Source organism: Trachurus trachurus, assembly GCF_905171665.1.
Source record: "Trachurus trachurus genome assembly, chromosome: 14".
NCBI lineage: Eukaryota > Metazoa > Chordata > Actinopteri > Carangiformes > Carangidae > Trachurus > Trachurus trachurus.
Genome location: NC_139903.1, coordinates 23347123 through 23374920, shown reverse-complemented (window position 1 = coordinate 23374920; position 27798 = coordinate 23347123). Strand labels below are relative to the sequence as shown.

General features: G+C 40.1%; 3 protein-coding genes across 3 annotated transcripts; 2 read left to right on the top strand and 1 right to left on the bottom strand.

Annotated features, from left to right (window-relative positions):
* Positions 1-377: 377 nt before the first annotated feature.
* LOC310997530 (aldehyde dehydrogenase family 3 member A2-like) lies at positions 378-10902 on the top strand. The gene is made up of 11 exons (XM_083987263.1): positions 378-504; positions 2334-2496; positions 3708-3939; positions 6083-6168; positions 6371-6579; positions 6684-6801; positions 6976-7117; positions 7849-8015; positions 8104-8203; positions 9143-9381; positions 9991-10902. Exons 2-11 carry the CDS (start codon positions 2335-2337, stop codon positions 10003-10005), a joined length of 1470 nt encoding a protein of 489 aa, XP_083843389.1. The 5' UTR covers positions 378-504; position 2334; the 3' UTR covers positions 10006-10902.
* Positions 10903-12200: 1298 nt separating this feature from the next.
* Positions 12201-20184, top strand: ca4c (carbonic anhydrase IV c). The gene is made up of 8 exons (XM_083987389.1): positions 12201-12318; positions 14952-14999; positions 16463-16627; positions 17028-17173; positions 17944-18036; positions 18116-18182; positions 18280-18443; positions 18979-20184. Exons 1-8 carry the CDS (start codon positions 12264-12266, stop codon positions 19165-19167), a joined length of 927 nt encoding a protein of 308 aa, XP_083843515.1. The 5' UTR covers positions 12201-12263; the 3' UTR covers positions 19168-20184.
* Positions 20185-20390: 206 nt separating this feature from the next.
* Positions 20391-26094, bottom strand: asl (argininosuccinate lyase). Its single transcript, XM_083987388.1, has 16 exons — positions 25959-26094; positions 25501-25695; positions 24877-24960; positions 24190-24246; positions 23994-24091; positions 23827-23904; positions 23626-23703; positions 23480-23532; positions 22901-22963; positions 22672-22786; positions 22328-22412; positions 22068-22127; positions 21851-21934; positions 21302-21382; positions 20909-21015; positions 20391-20791 (listed from the first exon to the last, which is right to left on the bottom strand). The coding sequence occupies exons 1-16, from the start codon at positions 25971-25973 to the stop codon at positions 20647-20649; spliced, it is 1398 nt and encodes a 465-aa protein (XP_083843514.1). The 5' UTR covers positions 25974-26094; the 3' UTR covers positions 20391-20646.
* Positions 26095-27798: the final 1704 nt, after the last annotated feature.

Genomic DNA, 27798 nt, shown 5'->3' with positions numbered 1-27798 from the left:
CCTACATTTGATTTTAATTTTGTGGCTCTTTGGGGTTCAAAGTAGGCCTACTTTATTTTAAATTGAAAACAATCATAAAATTATAGTTCTGCAGCTATGATGATAAATAGCCTATGCTATGAAAAGTAGAACAGCTAATAGAAAAAAAAGGTATTTTGTGTCCATTTCTCTTCTGTCTCTTTGTATCATTGCAGTGATTTTTCATCTGCCTGTGCTAGTTTTGTGTCTTTTAAGTAAACTCTAAGCGTATGGAATAACAGACAGGCCATTACTGTAACAGTCAGTCCTTCAGGAGCTCATCCATCCATTTATCCATCCTTCCATGTTGTCCTAATGCCCTAGCGGAGCCGCTTAGGTCCTGCCCCTGAGGGGGTGTGACCTAACGGGGCAGGAGAGCTGCTGCTCTGCGCTGTCATTGTTCAGCTTCTTTGCAGGCGCCAGGCGGATATCTCCCCGGGAAGGCTCAGGGATCTCCAAACACTAACCGCAACTGAAATAATCCAGGTAGGAATAAAAGAACACCACATAGGAAGACGTTTGATGTTTCAGACGTATTTCGGATAATTTGGTAAAACTGCGCACAGAGAAGATCAGAGCAGATCAGCGGCAGCGGAAACTGCTGCGAAGTGATAAACACCGTTTGTCTAGAAAGAGTGAGGAGATGGGTCCGCATCCATGACAGATTTTAAAGATACAAACGCCTGTGAAAAGTTCAGGATAGTAACGGTGTAGTTCCACCGTTACAAATATCCGCTATCACGCGCACCGTGATGCGCGAGAACTAAACGATCGTGGTTGCTGACCGTTTGTTGCAGGGTTTGTTATCTGTGTAAGCTGACGACTGTAGTTTCTCATTACTGCACATTTAACTCTGACCCAGTGGTGGTTTCCTTTTACAGCTCATTCTGTGCACACACAATAGCAGGAGGCTCAGTCACTGCAGCGGGGTTACTGGGTGAACTGGGTAGGCTACTGGTCACATGGATTTCATTGTAGTAACATAGGTCAGTGGAAGAAGTTTTGAAGTAGGCTACTGCATTGTATTCAAAATAAAGTATAATGCAAAAAAAAAAAAAGTTCTGGATGGATGTGTTGTAAAGTGAGTTTTGGGTTCTTGGTTCAGACCAGATAATCTTAAAAAAAAAACATCTGAAGATGTCATCTTCAGTTTTATTCTCTGTCAAACTATTATTACTCCATTTACAAGCAAACACTTGGTTGTTTTAGCCCTATTACTGATGCATTATAGAGCAGCGTTATCTTGCAGGTAAAGGTAGTTTTGTTTACTTTGCACACTGGTTGGTTTGATCTGTAATGACTGCTCATAACATTTCCATGTAATCTCTTACACAGCGTTATAGCTCTATAATAAATGATGTTGGATAAAACATGTAATATTTATCTCTGAAGTGTATTTGGCAGATTAATAAATTATCATAAAGCAGAAAATTAAGTCAAGTACCCTGAATTAACATGTATCTTAACATTAAGTTATATTCATCTTAATGGTCTTTGGACTCATTTAGCTCTGTCTGAATGCATACCATTTCAGTTCATTTATTTTTAAACATATTTTTGACCTGTGTGTGCTTGTTTTCACTTTGTTCTGCCCATAACTTATTAAAGGCATTTTAATCTTTACATCAAGATGAGTTCCTTGGTTACTTTTTTCTGTTTTTGCATTCATCTAGCCCATAACCAAAGAGCACCATAGAGAAGTCCTTTGTTTCCAGGCAGCGCTCCTACTATTTGGCTTTTTTCTACTAGGTATTTTTAATCTGGTTGTAAATGTAACTAGCCATTATTTTCAATTTTGGTCAATCTTGCAATTATTTTTTCCAACCATTCATTAGTTTGGAACAGCACATAAAAATACCAGCTGCAACATCTCAGGGCAGGACGATGAGGTCATAGAATGGATAGTGAAAGTTGTTGCTGATTATTTTTCTTTCGATTGATCAGTTGATTTATTTAAGCTCTATGACAGCTGACAACTCTGTCAGTCTAGTCACTGAACGAAATGCTGTCCAACCTCTTTTTGACCAGGTGTGTTTGTGTTGTGGCAGCTGCAGCTCCTCAAAACAAGCTTCATTACACACAACAGATTTCTCATCAGATTACTATTATTAGCTAGCCTACTCATTGTGTCACACATAAAAGATTGCAAATTCAGAAAATGTAGTCTAGCCCAGCAGCCTTCACATGTTGAGTAATAATTATTTTTATATTCCGGCCATTCTATTGCTACTTAACTCTGTCGGGTGTTGCTCTCATGGACAGCATCAGTTCAACAGGAGGCTAAAACTTTGTGCTGTTTTACATGTTGTTCTCAGGATGTCCAAGGAGCAGCAGGCAGTGGATCGTGCCAGGAAAGCCTTTGAAACAGGCAGGTCCAAACCCTTAGAGCACCGCATCCGCCAGCTGAAGAACATAGAGCGATTATTCACCGAGAGACAGAAGGAGATCGCAGAAGCGGCCAAGAAAGACCTCAATAAGGTGAGTATTGTCCAGTGTTACTGACACCTGGAGGACCAGGGTCTTAAAAAAAACAAGGAATGATTCAGAGTCAGGTGGTGATAGCATTTGGGTTTATGTTTAGGCCTGCCCAAGGTTATACACTCTTTCTTTGGAGTTCACATAACCTACTTACTTAGTAGGCCTACTTACATGCGTCAGCAGTTATGACCTGCACATTCACCACGCTATGAGATAATAACGGAACATTACGAGACGGAGTTGTTTTTGCGATAAATTCATGCAAAACAGCTGATGCGCGTTCCTGTCGAGGGAAGTTTTTCGGCAAGCGGTCTCTGCACTTGCCGAATGTGAATGTGCAGGTCACAACTTGTCCACGAGAGCATTTTGGAGTTGTTGGATTGTGTATTTGATGAATATGATGAGGGAAACCAAGAAATCCCATTAGCCTCCCATAGCGTAGCTCTGAGCAGCTGGCGGCTCTGCTCCGCTGTTCTAAAAATAGCTTGCACCGACCATTAAAGGTAACGAACCTACTCCTATGACTATAGGGATTATGGCAATGGGCCAATTTGCCAAAATGATGAACTATCCCTTTAAATTATTCCCATTAAAGGAGGCATGCCCCCACAGGTAGGCTATGTGTATCTCCAACAGCCAAGGCTCACAAGCCGTGGAGGTGGCATGTCTGTTGTGTTTAGAAACTCTTTTAAGTATTCCTCAATCTACCTTGGAAATTTTAACACCTTTGAGGTTCTCAGTGTCAATCCAGCTGTCCTGAATCATTCCTGTTAATCTCAGATTTCTGACTCTTACTCTGGAAACTGTTCGATTTTAATGAACAGCCTTGGAAATTAGGTTGGGATCAAAGGCCTGGCCCTGAAGTGGTGCTGTTCGTACATAGAAGGTAAAACGTAAAGTGTTGAAATTGCAAGTGCATCTTCCTCCTCAGCTCCCCTCTCTTTTGGCGTCCCCCAGGGTTCATGCCTAGGACCATTATTCTTTTCAATTTACATGCCTCTCCTTGGCCACATTTATTGCAAACAAAGCATTCAGTTTTACTGCTGCGCAGATGATACATGATACACAGATGATACCTCCCTTTTTAAACCCAGTAAGTCGGACAGCACAACCAGCATCCTGTCATGTCTTTCTGAATTTAAATACTGGATGGCCCATAATTTCCCCCAGCTAAACCAAAACTGAGACTAAAAACAAATCATCCTCCCCAGAGCGAGGTGGGAACCCAGCTGTATGAGACCCTGGGTCTGGAGGGGGAGATCCGCCTGATCATCAAGAAGCTGAAGGAGTGGGCAGCCCCTCGGCCCGTGGAGAAGAACCTGCTGTTGATCTCAGACACCGTCTACATCAAGCCAGAGCCTCTGGGGGTGGTGCTGATCATCGGGGCCTGGAACTACCCCTGGGCTGTCACCATCCAGCCGCTCATTGGAGCCATCGCAGCCGGTACTAGAGTGTGTGTGTGTGTGATGTGACATTTTATCAGTCTGTTTCATTTCTCCCTGTTAAGACGCCATCTTTCTACATTTAGAAGTAACTCAAGGCTTGGAAGAAACATGCTGTTTTTAAGCTGCTGTGACTCAGGAGGTAGAGCAGGTTGTTCACTTAATGGATTGATTCCCAGTTCACTCAGCCCACATATCTTGGGCAAGATACTAAATAAGATATTAAAGAAAGTCCACAGCCTGTGCTTTCAAACTGAAAATGACAGAATAATATGCAACTGATTGACATAAAAGAAGAGAAGGTTCAATGTGAGATTTGGTTACAAGAACTGGATTCAAATCCCCTGTCATCTCAAAGCACATACAAGTGTACACATATTAAAGAACAAAGCTGCAGATGTGGACAGTATATCTAGCTCTTTCTAGGCCTGCATGAATATAAAAAAGGAAAAAGGAAATAACAATATGGTCAAGTGCGACATCCAATTCAGCTGCAGTTTCTTTTTTCTTTCTATCAACATTTTTTTTTTTAATCAAAATGGTTATAGTAGTCAAGTTAAACTGTCAGCCATGTCACATGATCTGTAATTCTAAGTCGTTTTAATATGTTTTTTCTGTACTTTGCAGTCCTAGTTCTTCTTATCCTGTTTTTATTTTTCAGTCCTGCAGTTTCGTCGTCTTGTGATCATAACCACACCAGTTCCTTTTTGTCCTCCCATTGCCCAACCATCATTAGTTCCTATCAGTTTCTGATTGTAGTGGACCAGAGGTCAGTCAGTGAACTCTGCACTGCAGAGAGAACTGAGTAAACGAGTGTAGATCCAACCAACCAAAAAAAAGAAAGAAGAAAATTGTGTGTCCTTGAAGAGTGAGCGATGTTTTTTTTGTTTGTTTTGTTTTTTCATAACTTCATGAGGGTGTGTCGTGTTGTGTTGTCATTTGTGGACATACACCTCTCAGCATTGCTCCTATAGACACAGCTCAAAGGGCAAAGTTAATCTTTAAAGTGTGAATCACTCCGCCCCAAGATAAAGTGTGAAGTCATGTATAATTCATGTCCGTCTGCCCTTGAATGGCCACACTGAGCTCTAAATCTAAATCAAGTGTTTTGGCTCAGCTCTGATCACTTTGTGATGCAAACCTCCATGTGGAGTGTTTGCTTGTGACTGCTAAGCATGACACTACAGTATTTTAACAGTCTTTTGTCAGACTCTTTTCTTGAGTCTTTTGCTTGATGCTTGTCTCCAGTATTACATAATACTGTCACAAGAGTCTCTGCAGGTCAACGGCTTATTTGTTTTCCATTCGTAAAAAGCCTGTTTTGAGTCAAACAGTGAAGGGTGGGGGGGGCTTAACCTGAGTCCTGTCAGTTTGCCACACGTCCAGTGTGTGTTTGCACAGCATGGACTTTATCCTTTGCCACAAACATTATCATAATTAACATCTTACATGAATGGTTATATCTGCTCAGTAGGGCACAAGTCTTTTCTCTTCATTTCTTGTCAGATGCAGGATAAAGATAATAAAAATGAGAGTGCAGGTCTCACAAATTAGATGAGAAGCAAGTTAAAAGATTTTAGATAGAAGATACTGTATAACAACCTTTCACCCATAAATACAGATTCAACTCAAGAATATATGTTATGTTTCATTATGAGCCACCTGCAGTCAATGACGCCATTTATTGTGATTATGAATAAAACACTAACCTGAGTTTTAAGATGTTTGTGAGTAAAGTCAGATGACCCCGTCAGAAGGTTTATTAGAAGATGATTAAATAAAACAAAGCTAAAACGTAACACAACAGAGCAAAGAGACACTGTGAGCCTATTATCAGACGATACGACTAAAGCAAATAAATTGTTCTAAGAAAGTAAACAGAGGTTTGGCATTGGCATTTTCACAACACTAGTAACGGCTGATTGACAAAAGAAGAGTCATGCTGACAACCACACTCTTCATGACTTCATTGACTCAGCAAGTGGTGTCACATGACCTTAATACACATTCATATTTAAAATTGTGCTGACTCACTTTGTGAAGCAAAGTGGACAAAAAGCACAAGAGAAAATAAAGGCTTTAAAGTATCTCTAACATTTTCTAACTTGTCAACATCTGTCGCTTTTGTCATTTACCTGCACCAGGTAATGCAGCCGTCATCAAGCCGTCAGAGGTCTGTGTTCACACAGCGAAGCTCATGGAGGAACTCCTGCCACTGTACATCGACAAAGTAAGGCTGGATTGCATTAACATCAGAAGATTAAAACAATCTGACACAGTATATCAGGCTAACACTGCTGGCCTTAATTAGAGTATGGCTCTTGTTTTATTTGAATCTCAGATAAAAATTCAAAAAGTGAATAAAAAAAGTGAGGATGCAGCTTTGTGAAACCAGTGTGTGTGTGTGTGTGTGTGTGTCTCCTGTGTGTCAGGAGCTTTACCCTGTGGTGAACGGAGGAGTGTCAGAGACCCAGGAGCTGCTGCGCCAGCGCTTCGACCACATCATGTACACCGGCAACAGTGTAGTGGGCAAGATCGTCATGGAGGCTGCAGCCAAACACCTGACACCTGTCACCCTGGAGCTGGGCGGGAAGAGCCCCTGCTACATCGACAAGAACTGTGACATCAGCATAGCCTGCAGGTGAGATGTGTTGCTTTATACAGTAGTCTTGTTTTCCAGTCTGTGTTGGGCTGCAGCTGCTCCTTGCTGACACTCTCCTGTTAACTCTTTCACTCCTGTTTCAGACGTATCACCTGGGGAAAATACAGTAACTGTGGTCAGACCTGCATCGCCCCAGACTACATCCTGTGCGAGTCCAGCATCCAGGACCAGGTCATCGCAGAGGTCAAGAAGTCCATTAAGGTACTGAGGACCTGAAAACACAGCAGGAGAATCAGCAGTCTAACTAGTATTTTATTATTTCATCATACAAACACCAAAAACGGTTTGTTCCATGTATTATCAGAAAAGTTTAAACTGAAACACGATGTTGATGTCACTGGCTGCTTCTTCATATTATGTTGTTTTCTCTGACAGGAATTCTACACAGACAACCCAAAGGTCTGCCCGGACTACGGACGCATCATCAACCAGCGCCACTTCAAGAGGATAATGGGCATGTTGGACGACAGCGAGGTCGCTGCTGGAGGAGACAATGACGAGTCTGACTGCTACATAGGTAATACTTCTCCTAACAAAGCAGTTAGATAGCAAATAAGTATTCAATGTGGGGCAGCCCGCCACAACATAAAAGTCCCTATCATTGGCTCATCACAGTGACATAAAAAATAAAGACAGTTTTTATATGAAAAAAAGAATAAGAATAAGCTATTAAAGGGATAGTTCAACATTTTGGCAAATTGGCCCATTGCCGGTTTGTTACCTTTAATTGTCAGTGCAAGCTATTTTTAGAGCGGCGGAGCAGAGCTGCAAGCTACTAGGAAGACTAGCCTGGTGTTTGTGCGTCGGCTAATGGGGATCCTCAATAAACAATACTCAGAGCTATGCTACGGAGGCTCATTGGATTTCTTGGTTTACCTCAGCAAACTCATCAAATACACAATCCAACAACTCCAAAACGCTCTCGTGGACAAGTTGTGACCTGCACATTCACCACGCTATGAGATAATAACGGAACATTACGAGACAGTTGTTTTAGAGGTAAATTCAGAGACTGCTTGCCAAAAAACCAAGAAATCCCATTAGTGTAGCTCTGAGCAAAATAGCTTGCACCGACAATTAAAGGTAACAAACCTATACTATAGGGATTATGGCAATGGGCCAATTTGCCAAAATGTTGAACTATCCCTTTAAATAAAGAAACCCACAGCATGAGGACTTGATTTTCCTGTTACATAAACTAAGTAATCAAGAAGAATAAAATTAAATGTGTTTGTGTGTTGCGTTCAGCTCCTACAGTGCTGCGTGACGTGAAGCCAGAGGCGAAGGTGATGCAGGATGAAATATTTGGACCTATTCTTCCCATCGTGACGGTCGGCGGCCTGGACGAAGCCATCAAGTTCATCAACAAGAGAGAGAAACCTCTGGCTCTATACGTCTTCACACCGGACGAGAAGGTCTTTAACAGCAGACATGGCACCTCACATGTGTTTAGATTCAGACTTGTGCCTGTAACGTGTTATTTCCTCCCTCTTCTCTGTAAAGGTGATACAGAAGATGGAAGATGAGACGTCCAGCGGAGGACTGCTGGCCAACGACGTCCTCATGCACTTCTCTGTCAGCACTCTGCCTTTTGGAGGAGTGGGTGAGTATACTTTGTGGAGACCCTTGTACTTATTCACTTATTCGTGAATTCAGCTGCTCAGGGGTGTCGATGAGCGAATGAACGACACGTCTCATTTGACCAAGTGAGGGAAGCGTGTAGGCCATGCAGAGAGGTATTAAGGCGGCTTATAGGAAATTCTTGTTGGTTGGCTGCATTCCACTGTTGGATAAGGTTTGGGTGTGGGGGGTGGGTGGGGTTTTGTCCAACCATTACAGTAAGGTCTATAACTTTCTAGGGACTGACCCTCTTTCTCAAGCTCCTTTTATACCTCTGGAGAGACGTTAGAGGTATTATGATTTGGGGATATCCTCAGGGAATTTCTGCAGATTCAACACAATCCTTGGATTGAGTAGATTATGGTGGGTAAAGGTCAAAGGTCAAGGTCACTGCAAGAAAATAGATTAGATTAACTCAACTAAATGTAATTTTGAGTAGATGCTTTTTATTCAGATGTGTTAACTGAGTCAAGTTAAAATGAATTAATGTGGAACAATAGATTTATAATAACTAAATGCAATTTATTTAATCCAGTGTGTCTGATTTAAGTACATTTCAATTAAGCAGTTACTGTACATGTAGTTAAATTCGATTTGATTCAGTTTTGTGAATTAAATGAAGTTAAATTGAAATATCACATAATATAATTGATTTATGTTGGCTAACTCAATTTTATTGAATTCAATTATTTTAACTCAATTGAATTCATAAAAGTAAACAGAAGAAGAGTTTAACACGTGTCATTGTTCATTGTAATGGAATTAATTTTGCACAACTTTATTTGTATTACACTAGTAATTCAGATTTAAGGTGCAACAGAAACTCAAAAGTTATTGGCTGATTGCAGCCGTTTGTTGCCATCAAACTAAAGACTGAATTTTGGTCCAAATCGTTAAACTATCTCTTGTCTTTCATGGACAGGAAACAGCGGTATGGGCTGTTACCATGGCAAGTTCAGCTTTGACCAGCTGAGCCACCAGCGGGCTTGTCTCATTAAAAAGCTGAAAATGGAGAGTATGAACGACATGCGCTACCCTCCGCACACGGCCAAGAAACTGGGCTGGGCACGCTTCTTCATCCTGAACAACGTGGACCTGGGCTGGATGGGACGGATGATGCTCTTGGGCGTCCTGTTTGTGGTGGCTGCTGTTGTGCTACAGGTGAGTTGTGTGATCATTTGAACTCATGTTGTTAAGACCTGGGAAGCTTCAAATTCCTGCAATGACTCATTTCCCCCTCCTTACATGGTGAGAATGCACTTACTGTAATATAAGTTGTAAAATATAACACTGACAACATTTTGCATAACAAAGTATATTTGGCAAGTAAAAGATCTCAACATAGAAAAACGTTCATCATCAGAGCAGTCTGCTGCTCTACAGCGCCACCACATGGTAGAAATATGACAGCATACCTTGGAGATAATTACAGGCAGAGGAGCATGAGATTAGATGAAAGTAAACAATGTAATTAAATTCTACGGTTACACCCACAGTTAAATATGTAAATATATGTGTGTGTGTGTGTGTGTGTGTGTGTGTGTGTGTGTGTGTGTGTGTGTGTTCATTTCTTATTACCGGTATGAGTCATTTTGGGAGTGCTTGTTGAGGTGAATGTTAAATGTCAGTATCTTATAAAGCTAGAGTCTTGGATTGTGGTCTTCATTTTATTGCTTTTATTACTGTAGTACAGCTGGCTGCTGCCTGTGACAATACATCCTCCAGAGTCTCTACAGTAACTCTAACCGGAGGATCTGTCTTTGTTTTCAGAATTATCTCCTCTGAAGACGTCCTGACGTTTTCCACACAACAAAACTGACGCTTGCTCGACACTTCAGACAAGATATATCTACATACTCAGCTCAACATCTGGAGAACATCTGCCGTTGCCTTAATATATCTCACTATTCAGCACTGACGTCAACAGTGTCATTCACTGTAGAGAGAAACTTTAATTTTTTAATGAAGGTAATTCTTTTTAATTGTTATTATCATTCCCTCTAAGGCTCTTATCGTTGCCTTCAGCATTACAATGTTTATTCTTCTCATGGTAGACCGCTGGACATACTAAACAATGTAAACATGCCTTAGAGTATCACAACGCCATGAATGATTTAAATGAAGTTCTGCTACTACACCTACTGTGTGACTTCACAGTACAAGGTCAGGGTTTTCACTCAAAGGGCTGAAAAAATGAGGTTTGAACAATTTCACTTTAATCTTTTATCATGATGAAACCGTTTTTATTTTGTATGAATGCACCTGCAGTTTACTTTGAGTCCGTCTCATTTCAATGATTAATTAGCCATTAATGTAACACTTAGCCTGAAGGTACTTGAGGGTCTGTGTCTCGTGTAGGTTTGTGTCTCTTTTGTTTTGTTTCTGTGTGTGTGTGTGCGTGTGTGTGTGTGTGTGCGGTGACAGCAGAAAAGAAGAAGAACAACAAATGGTGTTGGATCACGAGGGTTAAGAGTCGTCTTCCAACCTGTTAGAACCAAACAGAATCATATGAAGGATGTTTTTATTTCATGTCCCTAAAACACCAAATGCCTGGTTATTTAAGTAACTAATAACTTGTAGTTGCAAATATTTTGTTAATCAAACAATTCAATTTTAATGGAGGTAAATATGCATGTACTGGATTAATATTGAAATAAATATATTTCTATATGCATCACCTTATGATGAGATTATTGTTTGATGTTTTCATTGCTCATTACTACATTATATTATCTATTGTTTATATATGTATAATTTCTAATGTCTATTTATATATAAAATGCTGGAGTGAGGTTTCCAATGTGTATTACTGCTTTTACACATGGCAAGACAAATATGCGCATTAATTTAATTTTTGAAGAGAAAAAAAGCTCAATGTTTTTTAAATTCAGAATTAAACTATATACTTTTTTGAAAAACAACAGGATCACAGGAGCGCTGCTGGTGTCCCTCAAACCGCCGGTGCTCTTGCAAAGGGGAACAGATCAGAAAGAAAAAAGTGCAGGCACCCAACCCTTTATCACACACACACACTAAAGGCGCAAGCCGACACGTGTTGGTGTTTTTAAAATTTTACCCACTAAAATAAAGGGGTTTTAACTTTTTCAAACTCACCTGTACAATGTTCCAGAGATGTCCTCCTAACACACACACACATTTTCTTTTTCGTTTCTCCTGTGTTTCCTCTCTACTCTGCATTTACAGCAGTAAACCCGAGTGGTCAGTAAAAAGCATAGGTGTGTCTCATTGGCAAAATTGATCAGGTTTAGAAGGAAACGTTGGTGTGCATATAAAGTGCAGCAGCCTTGTGTTGCACTTTATATAGTCTAGTTCGCCAGACCCTCCTCCAGAGAAGAAGCGTCATATAGCCTACACTTTATATGACCTTTATATGACCTTTAATGACCTTCAGTGACCTTTATGAACTCAGCTCGTCTGACATCCCCAGCAATACGTTTAGCCCCCTTTTTCTTTTTCTTTTTTTGGCTCCTTTTGCATCGTGTGGTCATTCTGTGTCTTTTTGGTCGTTGAATCATTGAGTTTGTTCAGTTGGACCTGTGTCTAACAGGCCATTTATGCCCTGGCTGGAAAATAACTGTACCTCTGTTGATACAACAGAACTAGAGGTGTTATCTTTTTTATTCCACATGTTCCTCTTAACATCAATGCAGTTCTTGTTTAATTTTGTCACCTTTTAAAACCCAGACATGAACTAGTTTTGTGTGGTTGTGATAGTGTGGTTTGAGTTTGACGGAGGAGGAGGAGGCTGTGATTTTACCACCAGGTGTCGATCTTAGTCCTTCATACGACACACACACACACACACACACACACACACACACACACACACACACACACACACACACACACACACACACACACACACACACACACACACACACACACACACACACACACACACACACACACACCTATTGCAATACTCCTATAACAGTTTCCCTCCCACCCTAAAATGCTACGCAGAGTCAGTATGAGAAGGCAGCTGATCAGGATCTTCCCTGGTATCTGTACTGGTCCTGATCATGGGTTTTTCTCTCTACCTCCTGATTCTGCTTTCTCTCCTCTCTCAGTCCACAGGTAGGACTCACACACACACACAAACACACACACACACATTTGGAAAATTACAGTTATAAGACAATTAAAACTGCATAAGAAAGGACAGCAAGGTTCAGTTTTATTAGGCTTGGTTACACCTCTGAGCATGTACTCTTATACTTTGTGTTTTGAATTTTAAAAAATCATTTGTAATTCACGTTATTTTTTAAGTAGTGTTGAAGAAATATAGTGTCTGATTATTGCATATTGCAGATCTTCATTCACAGCTTTGTGAACATGACCTCTAACAGTAAACCTTTGCTGGGGAAAAAACAAAAACATATCTAGAACAAAAAGATAAAAAAAACTTTTTAACTGTTTTGAATGAAGTCAAATGAAAAAAGGGGAAAATAAATGACGAGGGGCAGCAACAAACAATCTTTTTATTATTGTCTCTGCTGATTCATTTTTCAGTAAAGAAAGCAATTATTTCCTTTTTTTAAACATAAGAAAATATCTGTGAATGCCAAACATTTCTGGTAACACTGCACACCTCTTGCTTGTTCAAATACAAAACAAACAATTAAAAAGCTTAATTTACTCTAATGTGAGATAAGGAAAAGAAGCAAATTCTCCCAAATTCTGTTTGATTATCAAGATAATCAACACTTTAGTGCCAGTTATCTGAATTACTAATCTCTGCAGCTCTAATTTTCAATGGATATTGCTGTTTTAAAGTAATGCTATGAAACACATAATATGTAAGTTATTAATGCTTTAGCTAATATGACTTGTCAAACCCAACCAAGTAGCTGCAGCAGAAAACTCAGATTAATGCTTTATTTGTTAACCTCACTATACTTAAAAGCTAAAAAAAAAAAAAAAAAACTTGGGAACCACTGAATTCAGGGATGTATTTCTCCACAATATCGAGAAGTGAAAAGGGACGAAAAGAAAACAGAGTAAATCTGGTGGATTTACGGTGGCATGTCTTAGGTTTTCCTTTCCTCTGCTGCTCGACTTGTCACGGGTGTATGAGCCAGGTGGAGTAAAGCCAACCTCCACCTGTGCATTGTTCTCAGTTGGTGAGAACTGTTGTCCCCTTTCAAAGAACGGCACTGTGGGAAGCAGCGGGGTTAATCTGCGCTCCTATATTAGCTAAATGGTTCTCTATAGCGCCTTTCATTCCCACCGCGGAGTCAGACACTGGAGTTTCATTCACATCAGCAACACAATACACAACCACTGCACAAGACTAAATGACTTCATCAGCACCTGTTGGATGGACACGGTTGGTGCAGCAGTGAGGAGGCAGTTAAGGAGCTGAATAAAGGTTTCCTGAGCCAGACATCCACTTTACACTGGATGCAATCAGTGTAATCACAAACACGGACAACTGACTAGTCTGAAAGATTAAAAATCAGTCTGTATCTATAGCGCATTGTGCCTTTTAGATGTAGGAGCCTACTGTGATTCAATACAAGACTTTTATTTGAGCTTCATTTTGAATTAAGTGAAACTTTTGAATATAGTGTCCCTATTTTAATAGTATAAATCAACGTATAGGGTCTTTCTATTTAACTGTGACTTATTGTGAGAAACAATGACGGACAGAGTACAGGCACCTCAGCTGGTAGTGTTGTGCTAACATTTACTGTAAAACCTTCAGTGTTTTGACGCAGTATACTCAAATAAATTTGATTTGATTCTGAGTCTTCAGTTCATGGTATTCTCACTCTGCAATTACAATTATGTCAAATGACACACTGACTTGGTATTTGCCTAGAAAATGCAGCTGTGATATGCAGATGTGTAAATGTGACAAGAAGAAATCATTATCCGACTTTCTGAATAGATCTGTAATTATCTCTTCAATATAAGTGAGATTTTATTGTAGTTGGAGAATTTGCAAAATACCAATCTAATGACCAGCTGAAGCTCAGAGCTCGCAGCTTGTGATGGCTATGGTTTGAGTTTTATTGTTCATTTATTTATTACACGATTTAGCACACAAGTTTCCACTGGCTTTCATTTCACTGGCTGAAATGAGAGACTCGCTAACATTGCATCTAAAGCTCTGTGTGCTAATTTTAACTATAAGCCAGTTAATGATGCATATATGCTTGTGTGTTTAGCCTATTGTTGCTGCAACTGTGTCTGTACACATCTGTAAATATTCTGACCCTAACCCTAACCCTAACCTAAAGCAACACCTCTGTTTCTTTTTAACCCTCCGAGTTAAGTGGTCCTGTATAGAAAATGCAAGTCCAGTGTTTGTGTAACCTCCAGCAGCCGTACTGTGTCTAATAGCAGGTCAGGAGGTCACTGAGTGTGTCCTGTGACCACGGCACATTCATTTGCCATGCATGGGTGATAATTTATGGTCCTAATTTTTATTTCACTGCTATAAGGTCACAAAGAGAAAACTGAAGGACAGGGTTAGTAGAGAGAGAGAGAGAGTGTTTTACCCGTCCTGACTTCTCAAAGTCCAGCTGCAGAGTACAAACACATTAGCGGGTCAGCTAGTGAGAGTGCTGACTGAAAGAAAAACACACTGTGGCTAATAGAGCGTGAAATGTGAAGGCAATTAATACTCATTTATTAACAGCAGAAAACCAGTTGGTCTGACTCACAGAACTCCTGAACTGAGTTTTGTTGTTCTTTCTCTCCAGCTCAGTGGTGTTACCAGAGCCAGTACTCCTGTGATGACACATGCAGAGGTAAGACCACAGTTTAAAAAAACCCATAAAAAAAAAAACTAAACTTGGTGCAATAATAATGTGCTAATGCTAATTTCTATCAGTGCTCATATATTTTGTGACGCGGCATTAACGGACGTTCTGTTATCGGCCCTTGTCCCAACCCATAATTTAATTAGTTGCCAGAAATTAATCAGAAGCTAAATCATCTCTGCTTACAGTCACCACTAATATATTAATATTATAAGTACAGCATATTCCTGCTGCCAAATGCTGTGAATCTGACATTGAAAAAAAACAACAACCTTCAAATAGAGAGTCCTGTAAAACCAACCCCTAAATACGGCTGTATTTCAGAAAACGCTTAGTCTGCTATCAGTTGGTATTTGACATTTGGCACCATCATGTCATTTTTAGACCTGTTTTTTTTTAATGTCAAACACACAGAGGCCTTTGAGAGTCATTAGACAATATTTGTCATTGTTTCAGGTTAATGTATATTAAAGCATCATCAGCATAAAACAATAAAAAGTGTCCTTTATTAAACTCTTCACGCCACAAGAACAGTTTCTTCCCCTCTGCAGTCAGCCCCAATGCCCCAGTTCCCCCTAAATAACCCTAACCCTATGGACAGTCACTCTGCACTACAACATTTTGCACAATAACTTTAGTAGTATTTTGTATATATCTTTATTCTATTATTTTATATAGTATATGTGTATTTGTCGTATACGGTATGCATATTTCCTTATATAGTATATGCGCATCTTTTGCACTAGAATATTTTAATTCATTCTATTTTTTCTATTCTATTTTTGGTACTTTTATGTTTGCACCTGACACCAAGACAAGTTCCCCGTGCTGTAAACTGACCTTTACTGCTCTTGGCTTTTTTTAAATATTTTTTGGCTTTTTGCCTTTATTTGATAGATGTATATAGATAGAGAGGGGGAGGCAGAGAGAGGGGGAATGACATGCAGGAAAGGTCTGCCCAACGCGGGACTCGAACCGGGGACGCCTGCGTTGAGGACTGTAGCTTTAACCACTGCGCCACGCACCGCCCCATAAAACAGTTCTGGTTCTGATTCTGATTCTGATTCTAATTCTGATTCTGATTCTGAAAAAGAACCGTTTCAGGTACATGTTTTAACTAATGTGCCAGTAGGCAGCAATCTACCTTCTGTAACTATGGACACTCACGTGATTTATACATTGCCATTAAAGATTGTTAGGAGCAGGGGCCAGTTACAAAACATATTTTAGACTAGTGTTGATTTTTTAAGTTACTTTGGGGCATTTCTGCTTTTATTTTAAAAGATAAAAAGGAAAGTCTCGAAGAGAGACAGGATGACAGGCAGCAAAGGGCCACAGGTTGGACTCAAGGCCCAAGACTATAAAGAATAAAAACATGGCAGTATCATATGACACATAAACACTGTGTATCTATATATGAATGAAGTAATGCTGTTGTTTGTGTTGTTTAGATCCCAGCCACTGGGCAGCTCAGTTTCCCAGTTGTGGAGGATTACGCCAGTCGCCAATTAACATTGTCACCAGTAAAGTGCACATCAACAGCGCCCTGCCACCATTCAACTTTATCAGTCACAACGACATTATCAACGTTACAGTGGAAAACAAAGGACACTCTGGTAACAACAATCTTGCTTTATCCAGACAAAACGATTGTCTTCTTTTTGAGAAATCTTTTTACCTGTTGTTCAACATATTTTGTTTCTTAATTTTACAAGTTTGTACTTTGCCTTTAAACCCATTTGTACTAAAAACATATTTCTAGCTGTGGGTTTTTGAAGATGTTGGGTATATAATAATGCTGTGGAAAACATCAGTGTAGCAATGGTGATACCAGTACTTTCTGAAGCTTCAGGAAGTTATGTCTAACACTTTCTTGGTGGTAAACCTGCCTCCCCAGACCCTGTTTCCTCTGGTGGAAACACAAGTAGAGGAACTGTTCACCAGGAAAGGTTCCTGCAGTGGAAACACACCTCAACTTTGATATTTGTGTTAAATGAAAGTCTCTCTTCCTCGCAGCTCACTTTATTCTACCACCGTCTGTCCGGCTGACTGGAGGAGCTCTGCCTGGTCACTACAGAGCCGCCCAGTTTCACTTCCACTGGGGAGGGAGTGGTAGACCAGGGTCAGAGCACACCATCGACGGAGAGAGATTCCCCATGGAGGTACATAATGCAGGAGACAGCTCACAGTAGAATTTGTTGCTTTGGGAATAAGTGTTATATCACACACAGAGGTCAGAAATTAGACTCACTCAGGGGACAGTTTTCTTGTGCACAGGTCATTAAAGGAGCAGCCGTTTACAATCATGGTGGACATTCAGTCAAACGGTTCATCTTCAATATGATTATTCTAATTGTGAATGTAGATTTACACCTGCTTGAAAACTCAAAAATTCATATCTGGAAATGTGTGCTCTGTGTTGTACGATGGTGTAGACATGAATGATGCAAACCACTGGCTTGCTTCAATAATGTTTGAATGAAAGTTTAGTTGTTAACAAACCACTTCTCAGTCTGGGACTAAAGCAGTGGCATTAAACAGATTCAAGGGCACATGTGTCATTGAAATTATTATTGATTGAAACTATTTTTTATTTGTGTTATTCATCTCTTTCATCATTTATTTGGTGCAACAGGAGGCACAGTAGCTGAGGTTTGCATGCCTAGAAGGCAAAAAAAGTATAATTTGGTGGAGGTTCGTCAAAACTATTAAAATGAAAATTTCTGTTTTCTTCAGAACAAATATACTGTAGATTTCTGTACTGGCCTACATGCCACTATTTGCCTGCTACATGTCTAAAATCCCTATGTTACCACTTCTGGCTAACCTGACCTTAGCAAAACAGAAAACCCTGTTGTAGTAACATTTATGACAGTTCATGTTTTTGTTTTTGCAGTACACTGTAACCCTCTCCTCCTCTTTCTCTCTGCAGCTGCACATTGTCCACATTAAGGAACCATATGGTTCTCTGGCGGAGGCAGAACATGATATGGCCGGTATAGCTCTGCTCGCCTTCCTGTTTGAGGTAAAAACATTCAAACTAAACTCTGCATTTTTATCAAAAAACATGATTTAAAATAGATTGTGTTGCCATGTCCTAACAGGAATCAACAGATGATCCTCCCCATCTGGACCCAGTGATAGCCGCTTTGGGACGAGTACAGACCAATGGTATGAGCTTGAGAAACATAGGCTACTGTACATTTGGTTTGGAACCAAATCCTAACCTCACTCCCCCACACTCTACCTCTCTTCTTCCTGTGTTAAGGCAGCAGCACAGTGATCCCAGACTTTCGACTCAGTGACATCATCCCATCTGCAAAGGACCTCCACAGTTACTACCGCTATGTGGGCTCCATGACAACCCCAGGATGTGAGCAGGCAGTCGCCTGGACAGTGTTTCACAGGAGATTAGCCATCAGCAGCCGACAGGTGAGCGAGTATCTAAGCAGGTTATGAGACAATGTCCAATAAACAAGACAGCTATTTGAATATTAATAAGACAAATTTACTAATTTGTGGATGGAGCTTCACAAAGAGTTTCTACTCATATGAAGAGGAGAGATGTGTTGATGTGTTTGTACACTTTGTATGCTTAAACAGCATAAGCAGTGTGGAATTAGCACCTAACATATGGAAATGAGTAAATCTGTAAATCCTAAAGGTGTCCTCAGGTTTCATTTGTAAACATGACTGAGCTTTTCAAAGATTATGTGTTCAGTTATGTGATTTTGAGCACATAAATGTGTTGTAAAGAGAGGTTGTATACATATATGTTTATGAATAGACTAAATTAAGAAGAGCTTCTTTTAATGAATTCATTTTTTAAGAACTTTGTTTTAACGACAGAAACATTATTTTTCTTTTGTTTGAGCAGCAAAGTATAACTGTGTGACTGAAAACACGTTCATTTTTGACCTTATGTCTTGCTCTTCCTGTATAAAACATTTGTTTTTCCCCTCTCCAGCTGGATGCCATAGTTAAGCAGTGTCGGTTCTGGACTGGACAACCCATGACTGACATTTTCAGACCTACACAGCCTCTGGATGGCAGAGTTGTGTACCGCTCCACGGCCGGTGCAGCTCGGACAAGTGTGATCCACTTGTGGTTCTGTGTTTTCTCAGCTGTGCTTGGTACATTGGCTCTGATACACTGACTCAATGTTTTATGTGTGCTAGTGAAACAACCAGCTATTAATGACCATGTGCACAAAAACTATGACCTGCTAAATTCATTGTAATTGCTGTGACAGTACGAGAAGTTGTTGAAGTGATTGCTGCTTTTAATGCTGTTATTTTCCACAATCATGAAGTAAGCTGACTCTGTGAGGGCTGCTAAGAACTATTCACTTTCTAGTAACACTTCTACCAAACCAGGAGATTCATATCCAAGGTTAGGGGTGAAATAGCTCTGTAATGCTTGTAATTTGCGAATATCGTTGTTGCGTGTGGATTGCCTCTTCAAATAATCATTATTATTATTAATCAGCTGTCTGCTGAGCTCAGCTCTGCTCTAGCGTGCTAACATCCTGCAGCAGGTACAGGAAGGCCTAAGGAGCTTTACCTCAACAGCCTCATTTCAGCCTTATTTTAGTATCTTTAGGGGTCAATATTTTACATACTTTAATCTTCTTGGAAATAAAACAGAGGTGTGATGAATAAAATGTAGAATTAGGAGGTTTAAATCGATTTTCCCCCCTTTTTAATGGCTCCATAAGCTAAGGGTATGTGCTTACATATTAACTGCTATTCTGCTATTTCCTCTCTCTCTATATATATATATATATATATATTGTTTCCAATGATGTTGTTCAGATGACTTCTTTTTTCATCTAAGTAGGATTATGGGATGCAACATTTCGTAAATGTGCTGTATGATTTATGTTCTAAATGTACATAAATACCTGTGATGCTCTGCCAGAAAAAAAACCCTCCTCTTTGAGTGCTTCATGCATTGCTTTGTATATAATCATGAAATTTAAACTGGGGAGACATTTACTGTAAAAACCAATAAATGGACAGTACAACCTAATAAACTTATCTAAATGCTACATTACTGATCTTATCAGGGATAATAACACCAATCATTGATTTCATGTCAGCAAATCAGCAACTGTTTGATCCTTTGTTTCTTGCAGAAGATTTCTGTATAATATCTCCCAGAACATGGCTTGCACTGCTCTATGAAATTGTTTATAGAAATAAATTTGTCTTTCTTGCCTTTTTTGTTTTAGTACAATATGCATGGTGTATGTTACACAACAAAAACACTGCACATATTTAATGCCATAGCTGTTAAGTTGGGCTGGTAGTGTGCTATTCAACAGCACCTTCCTATGTCTGTGGGTCTAGACAACATTGGATCCCTGATGAAGCCATAATAGATCAGACTGTAATGACACTATGTGAGAACCATTTATTTATTTTTGGCCTCTATTCTCTCTTTTGTAACAGATGTAACATTGTCCATGTAACATGTTGTATATGTCAGTACAAAGAACAGAGAATAGTGACTGAAAGGCAACATGGTCATCAATCTGCCACTTTGACCTAAGTCTTATATCTGATACTTACTCTACCCCTACTTGTGGCAGTAAACCTGATTCAAATTGTGCTAAGGTGACAGTGGGTTGAGGTCACTGTGCCTGTCTCTTGAGCCAGTCCCTCAGGTGTTCCACCTGTGCAGCGACGCTACTCTTGGCTGTGCCTCCAGGGGCGCTGTACTGCTCCACGCTGCTCCTGTAGTCCCACACCGAGGACACGTCGCTTCCAAACAGAGGGCTAAATAACAGACAATGACAGAGGGAGCGACTTAGGGAAAAGTTATACTATGATGAGGAATATGATGATGTAATTGTGTGTGTTTGTGTGTGTGTGGAAAAAAAAAGAGACAATCACCTAACAGCACTCAGGTCTTCCACAGTAAGTTGATTTAGGGCAATTTTTTTGGATTCAGCTGCAAACACAGCCTGACCAGAGACACCATGGGCCTCTCTGAACGGCATCTGTAACAGAACAGCAGGCGTAAACAGTGACTCAGCAGACAAAAACACATTTTGAAAAGGAAAAAAATGTTTGCAATTATTATCTTGATTGCAGCTATATTGTACGTTGTTTTCAACCATCATCTTTTTTATATTCACTCGGTTGATGTGGGTGATGGAGACAAAAGACATTAGAAACAATACTTCCTTTGTCTTGAGTCTAAAATCTATTAAAAATTACAGAGAATATACATTATATATAGTATATATTAAGTATCTATATAGACACACAGTAGGGACAACTCACCCCCTTTCTCACAAGATAATAGGCCAGATCAGTAGCCAACATGTCAGGACTGAGAGCTGCTTCCATCACACTCTGGTTGATCTGAAACAAAAGCACACACAACCTCTTATAAGGTAACAAGATTTACTATCGTGCAGTTGAGTAGCTTCCTGTCATATAAAACATTATTATTGTGTTTAATGAGGTAACATGACCTTGACCTTGACCTTTGAAGATAAACCTTTGTCACAAATGTAAGAAATTCATTCATGGTTTTACAGACATATTTAATTCAGAAAGACTAAACAGCTTTTTGTGAAGTCACTGTGACCTTGACAACCAAAACTAAATCAATTCATCCTCAGGTCCTATGTGAATGTTTTGGCCAAATCAGAAGAAATTCGGTCAAGGTGTTTTTGAAATATCGTGTCCATGGGAATGTGACGTATATGCAGACAATGTGAAAACAATATCCCTATGGCTTTGGCAGGAAAATCAACAACCTCATGATATCAATGAGAGCAAGCTGTGTGTTTTTAGTTTAGTTCAGAACGGACTAAAATCTCTGACCTGGAGAGTTGACATGACTCCAGTTGTCACCTGCAGCACAGCATGAACAGTGTCGTAGCAGTCGAACATGGCCTCTTTATCCTCCTGAGGAAAAGTGTCAAACATAAAGATAACATGATTTAAAAATAAATAAATAAATAAAAAGTTTGAGAAAATATCTAGAAAGGAAATGAATGAGTGGAGTGAAAGCACACACAAAAAACACACAACTTCGTACCTGCAGGTCTTTGTTGTAGGTGCTGGGCAGGCCCTTCAGAGTCATCATGAAGCCTGCACACTGAAATACAGAGAGAATGGTGTCAGAGGTCAGAAAGTCACATCAGACATACAGTATCTGTCATCTTCTAATAAGTAAAAAGAGAAAACCTTTGAGCAAAAAAAGTTAATGTTTTAACATTATCAGTATTATCTGGTAATGAGGTCTCTTCAATAAGCACAGAAGCATGTCATTTCACAGAAGTCTGTCTTCAGTCTTACTCTGCCAAAGACTCGACCTGCTTTGCTCCTGATCAGCTCCAGACTGTCAGAGTTCTTCTTCTGGGGCATCAGACTACTTCCTGTGCTGCACACACGTAGTGGTGAGATGAAACATGGGAAATATAGAGGGGAGGAAGTTAAACACATGTTTCAGCAATACAGAAAATGAACAGGTTTAATAAATCATTGTCATCAGACATTTTAAGCGTCATTCACCATTAAACAGTTGCTGTAATGCACGTATGCAGCTTTGTGCAATTATTATTATATTATTATTACAGTATATTAATATTATTATATATTATTATTGTATTTTAGCAACATGTGATAAGGCACTGACTGACCTGTAGGCATCAGACAGTGTGATGAAGGAGAACTCTTTTGTGCTGTACAGCATCAAGTCCTCGGCCATCTTACTGAGGTGGGTCACACACAATGAAGCCCAGAACAAGAACTCCACTGAAGAGACACACACAAGAAAACACAAGTCAACACAAGTCAACACAAAGGAAGGGATTTCATTCGAAGATTGGTTCACTGCATGTATTGCTGGCTGACGTGTGGTTTACATACCAACAAAGTCTCTTTGGCCTGTGGCATCCAGACTGTTGAGACTGATGCCATCAAACGCCAACTCTGCAGATCCAAAGGAGGAGAAATTGAGAAGTTTTGGGTTTTAATCCTGTAACAATTATTTTTGAATTGCCCCTTTTGGGAGCAACAGAAACAAGCTGTAGACGTTGCACTGACCCATCACCTTTGTTATTCATTAAAACGTTGGTGTGGTATAAAATATCAAGTAAAGCTCGGGCTGCACAACTAATCTAAATATAATTGATGAGGCTGATATCCAAATTGTAGGGCCATTGTTGATGAAGGTAAATGGATCACAACCATGTTATAAATTGTTAGAAACACAAGCATTGTGACGCTACACACATACAGCAGCTAAGTCATATTCTCTAAGTGTAAAGAACATGTTTGTTTGGATGTGACCAAAATCACATCATAAAAAACATTTTCAGTGAAAATAAATTAGTTACCGTACTCACTTTCACATATTGACAAGAAAGACAATCATAACTCATAACTATGTTCTCAGAAACATAGAGACATGGTAACATGCTGGTTATTTCTTAGCAGTGGCCTGACCTTTCCGTAGCAGCTCCCTGTCGATGTTGAGTGGTGTCCCAGCGATGGCACCACTGAAAATGACACAGATTATTCTTATTCAGATTATTCTGTCATGTCTGTGTGTGACAGCCGGTGTCAGTAAGTTCGTGTGTGTAGCAGCGTACCTGCCCAGAGGTAAAACATTAACCCTTCTCTTGATCTCCTGAAGCCGTTCCACATCTCTGCTCAGAGCAACCGCATGACTGAGGAGTGGTTCAACCAGCGAGCGTGAGGAAGGAGAAGAGAGAGACTCATATGAAAACACATCCTCTAATGTGAAAGCTGGGAGACGTGCACTGTGCTGTGTATTTAATTTTAAAGGTCACCTTAGAATCCAGTGGCTCCATCTTATTGGCTGAGCTCTTTGCATGTGTGTGTAACCAGGGAATAGGACGTCGATTTCCCTGAGGTAGAGACAACAGGGTAACTTTGATAACACAGTTACAAGCAGGTGTGTGAGGTCGTTTGTGCCGTTTGTGTGTATTTAGCTTACGCTGCTGCCCGCTCCACCATGCTCGATATCAGCTGCAGGGCATTTTCTGTGAGCGTTGAGATGGCATCTCGCAGCCACAGCCTCATGTCAGTCACCACCTGCTCGACAAAAACACACATACTGTAGCCAACAATGCACAGGCCACAAGACCAAATAAATATCCAGTAAATACAGTTTTGAGCTTGATCTGACAAACCTGATCGTTTCTGCTCCTGCCGGTGTGAAGCTTCCCAGCAGGTGCACCGATCAGCTCCTGGGAAAACAGGAAACGGAAGGACAAAGACATCTCTCATCACCAACACCTCAAGGTTAAAACACTGAGCTTAACACCAAAAAAATTATCAATGAGTTAAAAAAAAAAAGGTAAAAGGATAAGACTGGTATCATACTTTTTTTTCTTCATTATAAACAATTCTCATGAAAAGACCAAAGCCAATTCTTAGACAACGTAAGCAGTGTATTTGTTGCAAACTATTTTAATCACTGGAATAATATATATTATGTTGTATTTACGCAAGCAGGACGGTGTATATCTCCACAGTACTAAATTACAGTGCAGTATTTGACAGTACAGTAATTTAGGACTACATTACCTTTACTAAATTAGAGTACAGTACAGTTGTACATGTCAACAAGTGCAGGGGTGCAATGTGACAGTGTAGCTTGTTAATGTGTTTTCAATAGGACAGACTTTCGTGAAACAGACAGTACATGCTCATAGTTTCAGCCATCGTTCTCACTGGTGATTATGTTGTATTCACAAAGCCTATTGCTGACATCAGCAGCAGCATCACTAAAACATCAGACAGGCAGGTATCTGACTTTGCTTTACAACAACACTCTCTTATATAGAGTTATGACGGACAAACAAGTTGAACCGCACCTTTAACCTGCGCTCATTGGCAGTATGAATGTCCTCATCTCCAGCTTTGATGACAAAAGCACCTTTAGACCACTCCTCGGAAATCTGAAAACATAAAAAGTACATTACCATTAAAAAATATGTATAATACAGTGTGATTCATCAATCTGGAATGTGTTCATCTTTGTGTCACATTATCTACTCTACGTCGTTCTTTCAGTTGTATTGATCACCTAACAACACGTGCATTGCACAAAGCAAAGCATCAGGTTAGAGAGGGCACCCTAAAAACGGACCTGTCTGTGTGGGTGAAAGACTCACTGAAGCTGTTTTGCAGCTGACACCTGTCACATGATGATACTATTGTTCACCAGGCTCTCAGCAGAGTACAGAGGAATCCGGCGCAATAGCACATTTTCAGCTGTCATCTATTAACCTGAATCTGTGCTGAAGGGCAGACAGTAACACACACACAACACACACATATCCAGGAGTATCTGGCTTTGCAGGGGCCATAGAGCTGGAATTATAAACACCTATGATGGACCAATGATGTGGTTGTTTGATTAACTTTATCAGGCTGTTGTTTCCATTGTGTGTGTGTGTGTGTGTGTGTGTGTGTGTGTGGTTGAGATAAGAGTTAACCTGATCCATCCCGTGTAAAATCTGGTTCATCTCATCCGTGGTGACCAGATTTGCTCTCTCCAGAGCTTTCACGTAAGCCTTGCTCCCTCTGATGTCAGCATCCCACATCCTCTGGTCATAGGCGATGGATGCATTAAACTTCTCCATGATGGGGTCGGTGTCTCCCACGAAGCGACCCCCCCAAAGTTTACCCGCCTGTTCGTGAGACAGAGGGGGGAAAAACATTGCGTACACTACGACAATAAACATATAAACACAGTAATACTGCTGTAATGTAGCTCGCCGTCCTGTTAGCCTGCTCACAGTGGAGGGGAGGCATAGATATCTATGGAGGGGAGGATTTAGTTTGACAGTTTGCTTTGTTAGCGTCCAGCTGGCCGCTAAAACAACAACAACAACGACGTCGTCGACACGTTTTGCGGTGCTCAGGGTTTCTAAAGCTCAACAGTTAACCTTACCTCCGTCCCGGACATGTTTATCCACGATGGTTGTCTGTAGCAGTTTGGTGTGGAGATATAGAGTAGGTGAAGTGCAGTGAAACAGCAGCAGAGTGGCCATGCAGCAAGAAGCCGAACCTGCTCCTGTCACTTTAAACACGTCACGGGAAGACGTTACAGTTACAGGGGCGTACCCGGAAGTTTTGGATCGGGGTGGCCCTAATATAATACATCATTCACAAGTTTCCGAACGTCATCTATGGTCAATATTTCAGATATCCACAACTACATTCTTCTATCCACAATTGTTATTTCAGACAACTACGTTCTTCCCAGGACAAATGACATCACTTTTGCCATGTGTATGGGGTTTGTCATTACAGATAGGCCTATCTACAATTCAGTTGCAGATATCCACTATGTGAATTACAGATATCTGTAACTGAATTATGACTATTCCTAATTCCAGTTTGAGATATCGACAACGTCATATTATATATCATAGGAAGAATATTGTGGATATCTGAAATGTTCTTTTTGACTAGGCAAAACTGAATCTGCAACACATATCCAGTCTGGCTTTTAAATGTTAAAATGGCTTGCCATAATATCAACATTATTCCTGAGTCTCTGTGAGTAGTAGTATTAGGATGATTTTACGACTATTTGCTTAGATTTCTTACATACACTTCCTTTAAGGGCATTTGTATACAACCCCACTTCAAAAAAGCTAAACTATCCCTTTAATGCATACGCCTGCAGTGATTGGCTGAGGCATATGGAGAAAAAGTGAGGGAGAATGAGAGAGGGACTTCTGAGTAACACCAGAGACGTTCTGGTAACACCAGACCAAAGCCCGTCCGTCTCCAATATGTCTCTGGTAACACTAAGTGCGAGCAGCTCGTTCTTTGGTGCGAGTGAAACGATTGGAAAAAGTTACTGTAGCGCCACAAACGGCACATTTCCTCATTAAGATAGGGTAATTGGGTCGAGTGTTGTGTTTGAGTAATTCCAGAGACGTTAGGTAATTCGCTGTCAGCCGGGGGACTCTTGGTGTTCTTCATAGTGGACGACGAGTGGATCTACAGTTTCATCATAGGCCTCGGATTCGCAGTGTTTGTGAGTCTCATTAGTTATTGGAATGTTGACAATTGGCCTATGATTGTCTGTGTATTGTTTTGCCAAAGTAAAATCTTATTACATACTTTTTAAGCCACTTTCAAAGCTACGACATTTGTTTTGCTTTTCACACAGGCGAGAAACAGAATCACTGTATTTCAGCGCTGATGAAATACGGCTGATAACCTTACTGTAAGAATGGAGCCTCAGATGCAAGAAGAAAATGACAGACATTTGGACAATAACGTTACTGTGGAGGTACAAACTTTCTCTTGTGACTTATTCAAGTTCTTTAATATTTTTTAGTTGTATTTTTGAGATGACCATGACAAATTTGGTATTACTACCATGGATTTAAAGTTAATTTACTGTTAGTGATTTAAATGTTATTTAATCTTTTTATTTCTAGGAAATGGTTCAACACGCAACCCATTCCTGTGCTTTTGTGTGGGGAGAAAGAAAAGAAAAAACATCTGTTAGCTGCAACAAAGCAGCAACTGCTAAAGACCTGATGACAAGAAGTTCACGATTGAGAAAATTTGCGATTAGGAATAAGGGCAAAGAGCTTGTGTTTGTTAGAGAAGGGAGAGCCATCAGCTCACACTGGCCATGCAGCTTAATTAAAGGGGAACCTTTAACTGTCAAGTATGTTAAAGCTGGTAACAAGGGGAAACCAATTGATGGGGGCTCTGTTCCTTCTCCTAGACAGAGGTCATCTGATGAGATTGTGATATTTCAAGTA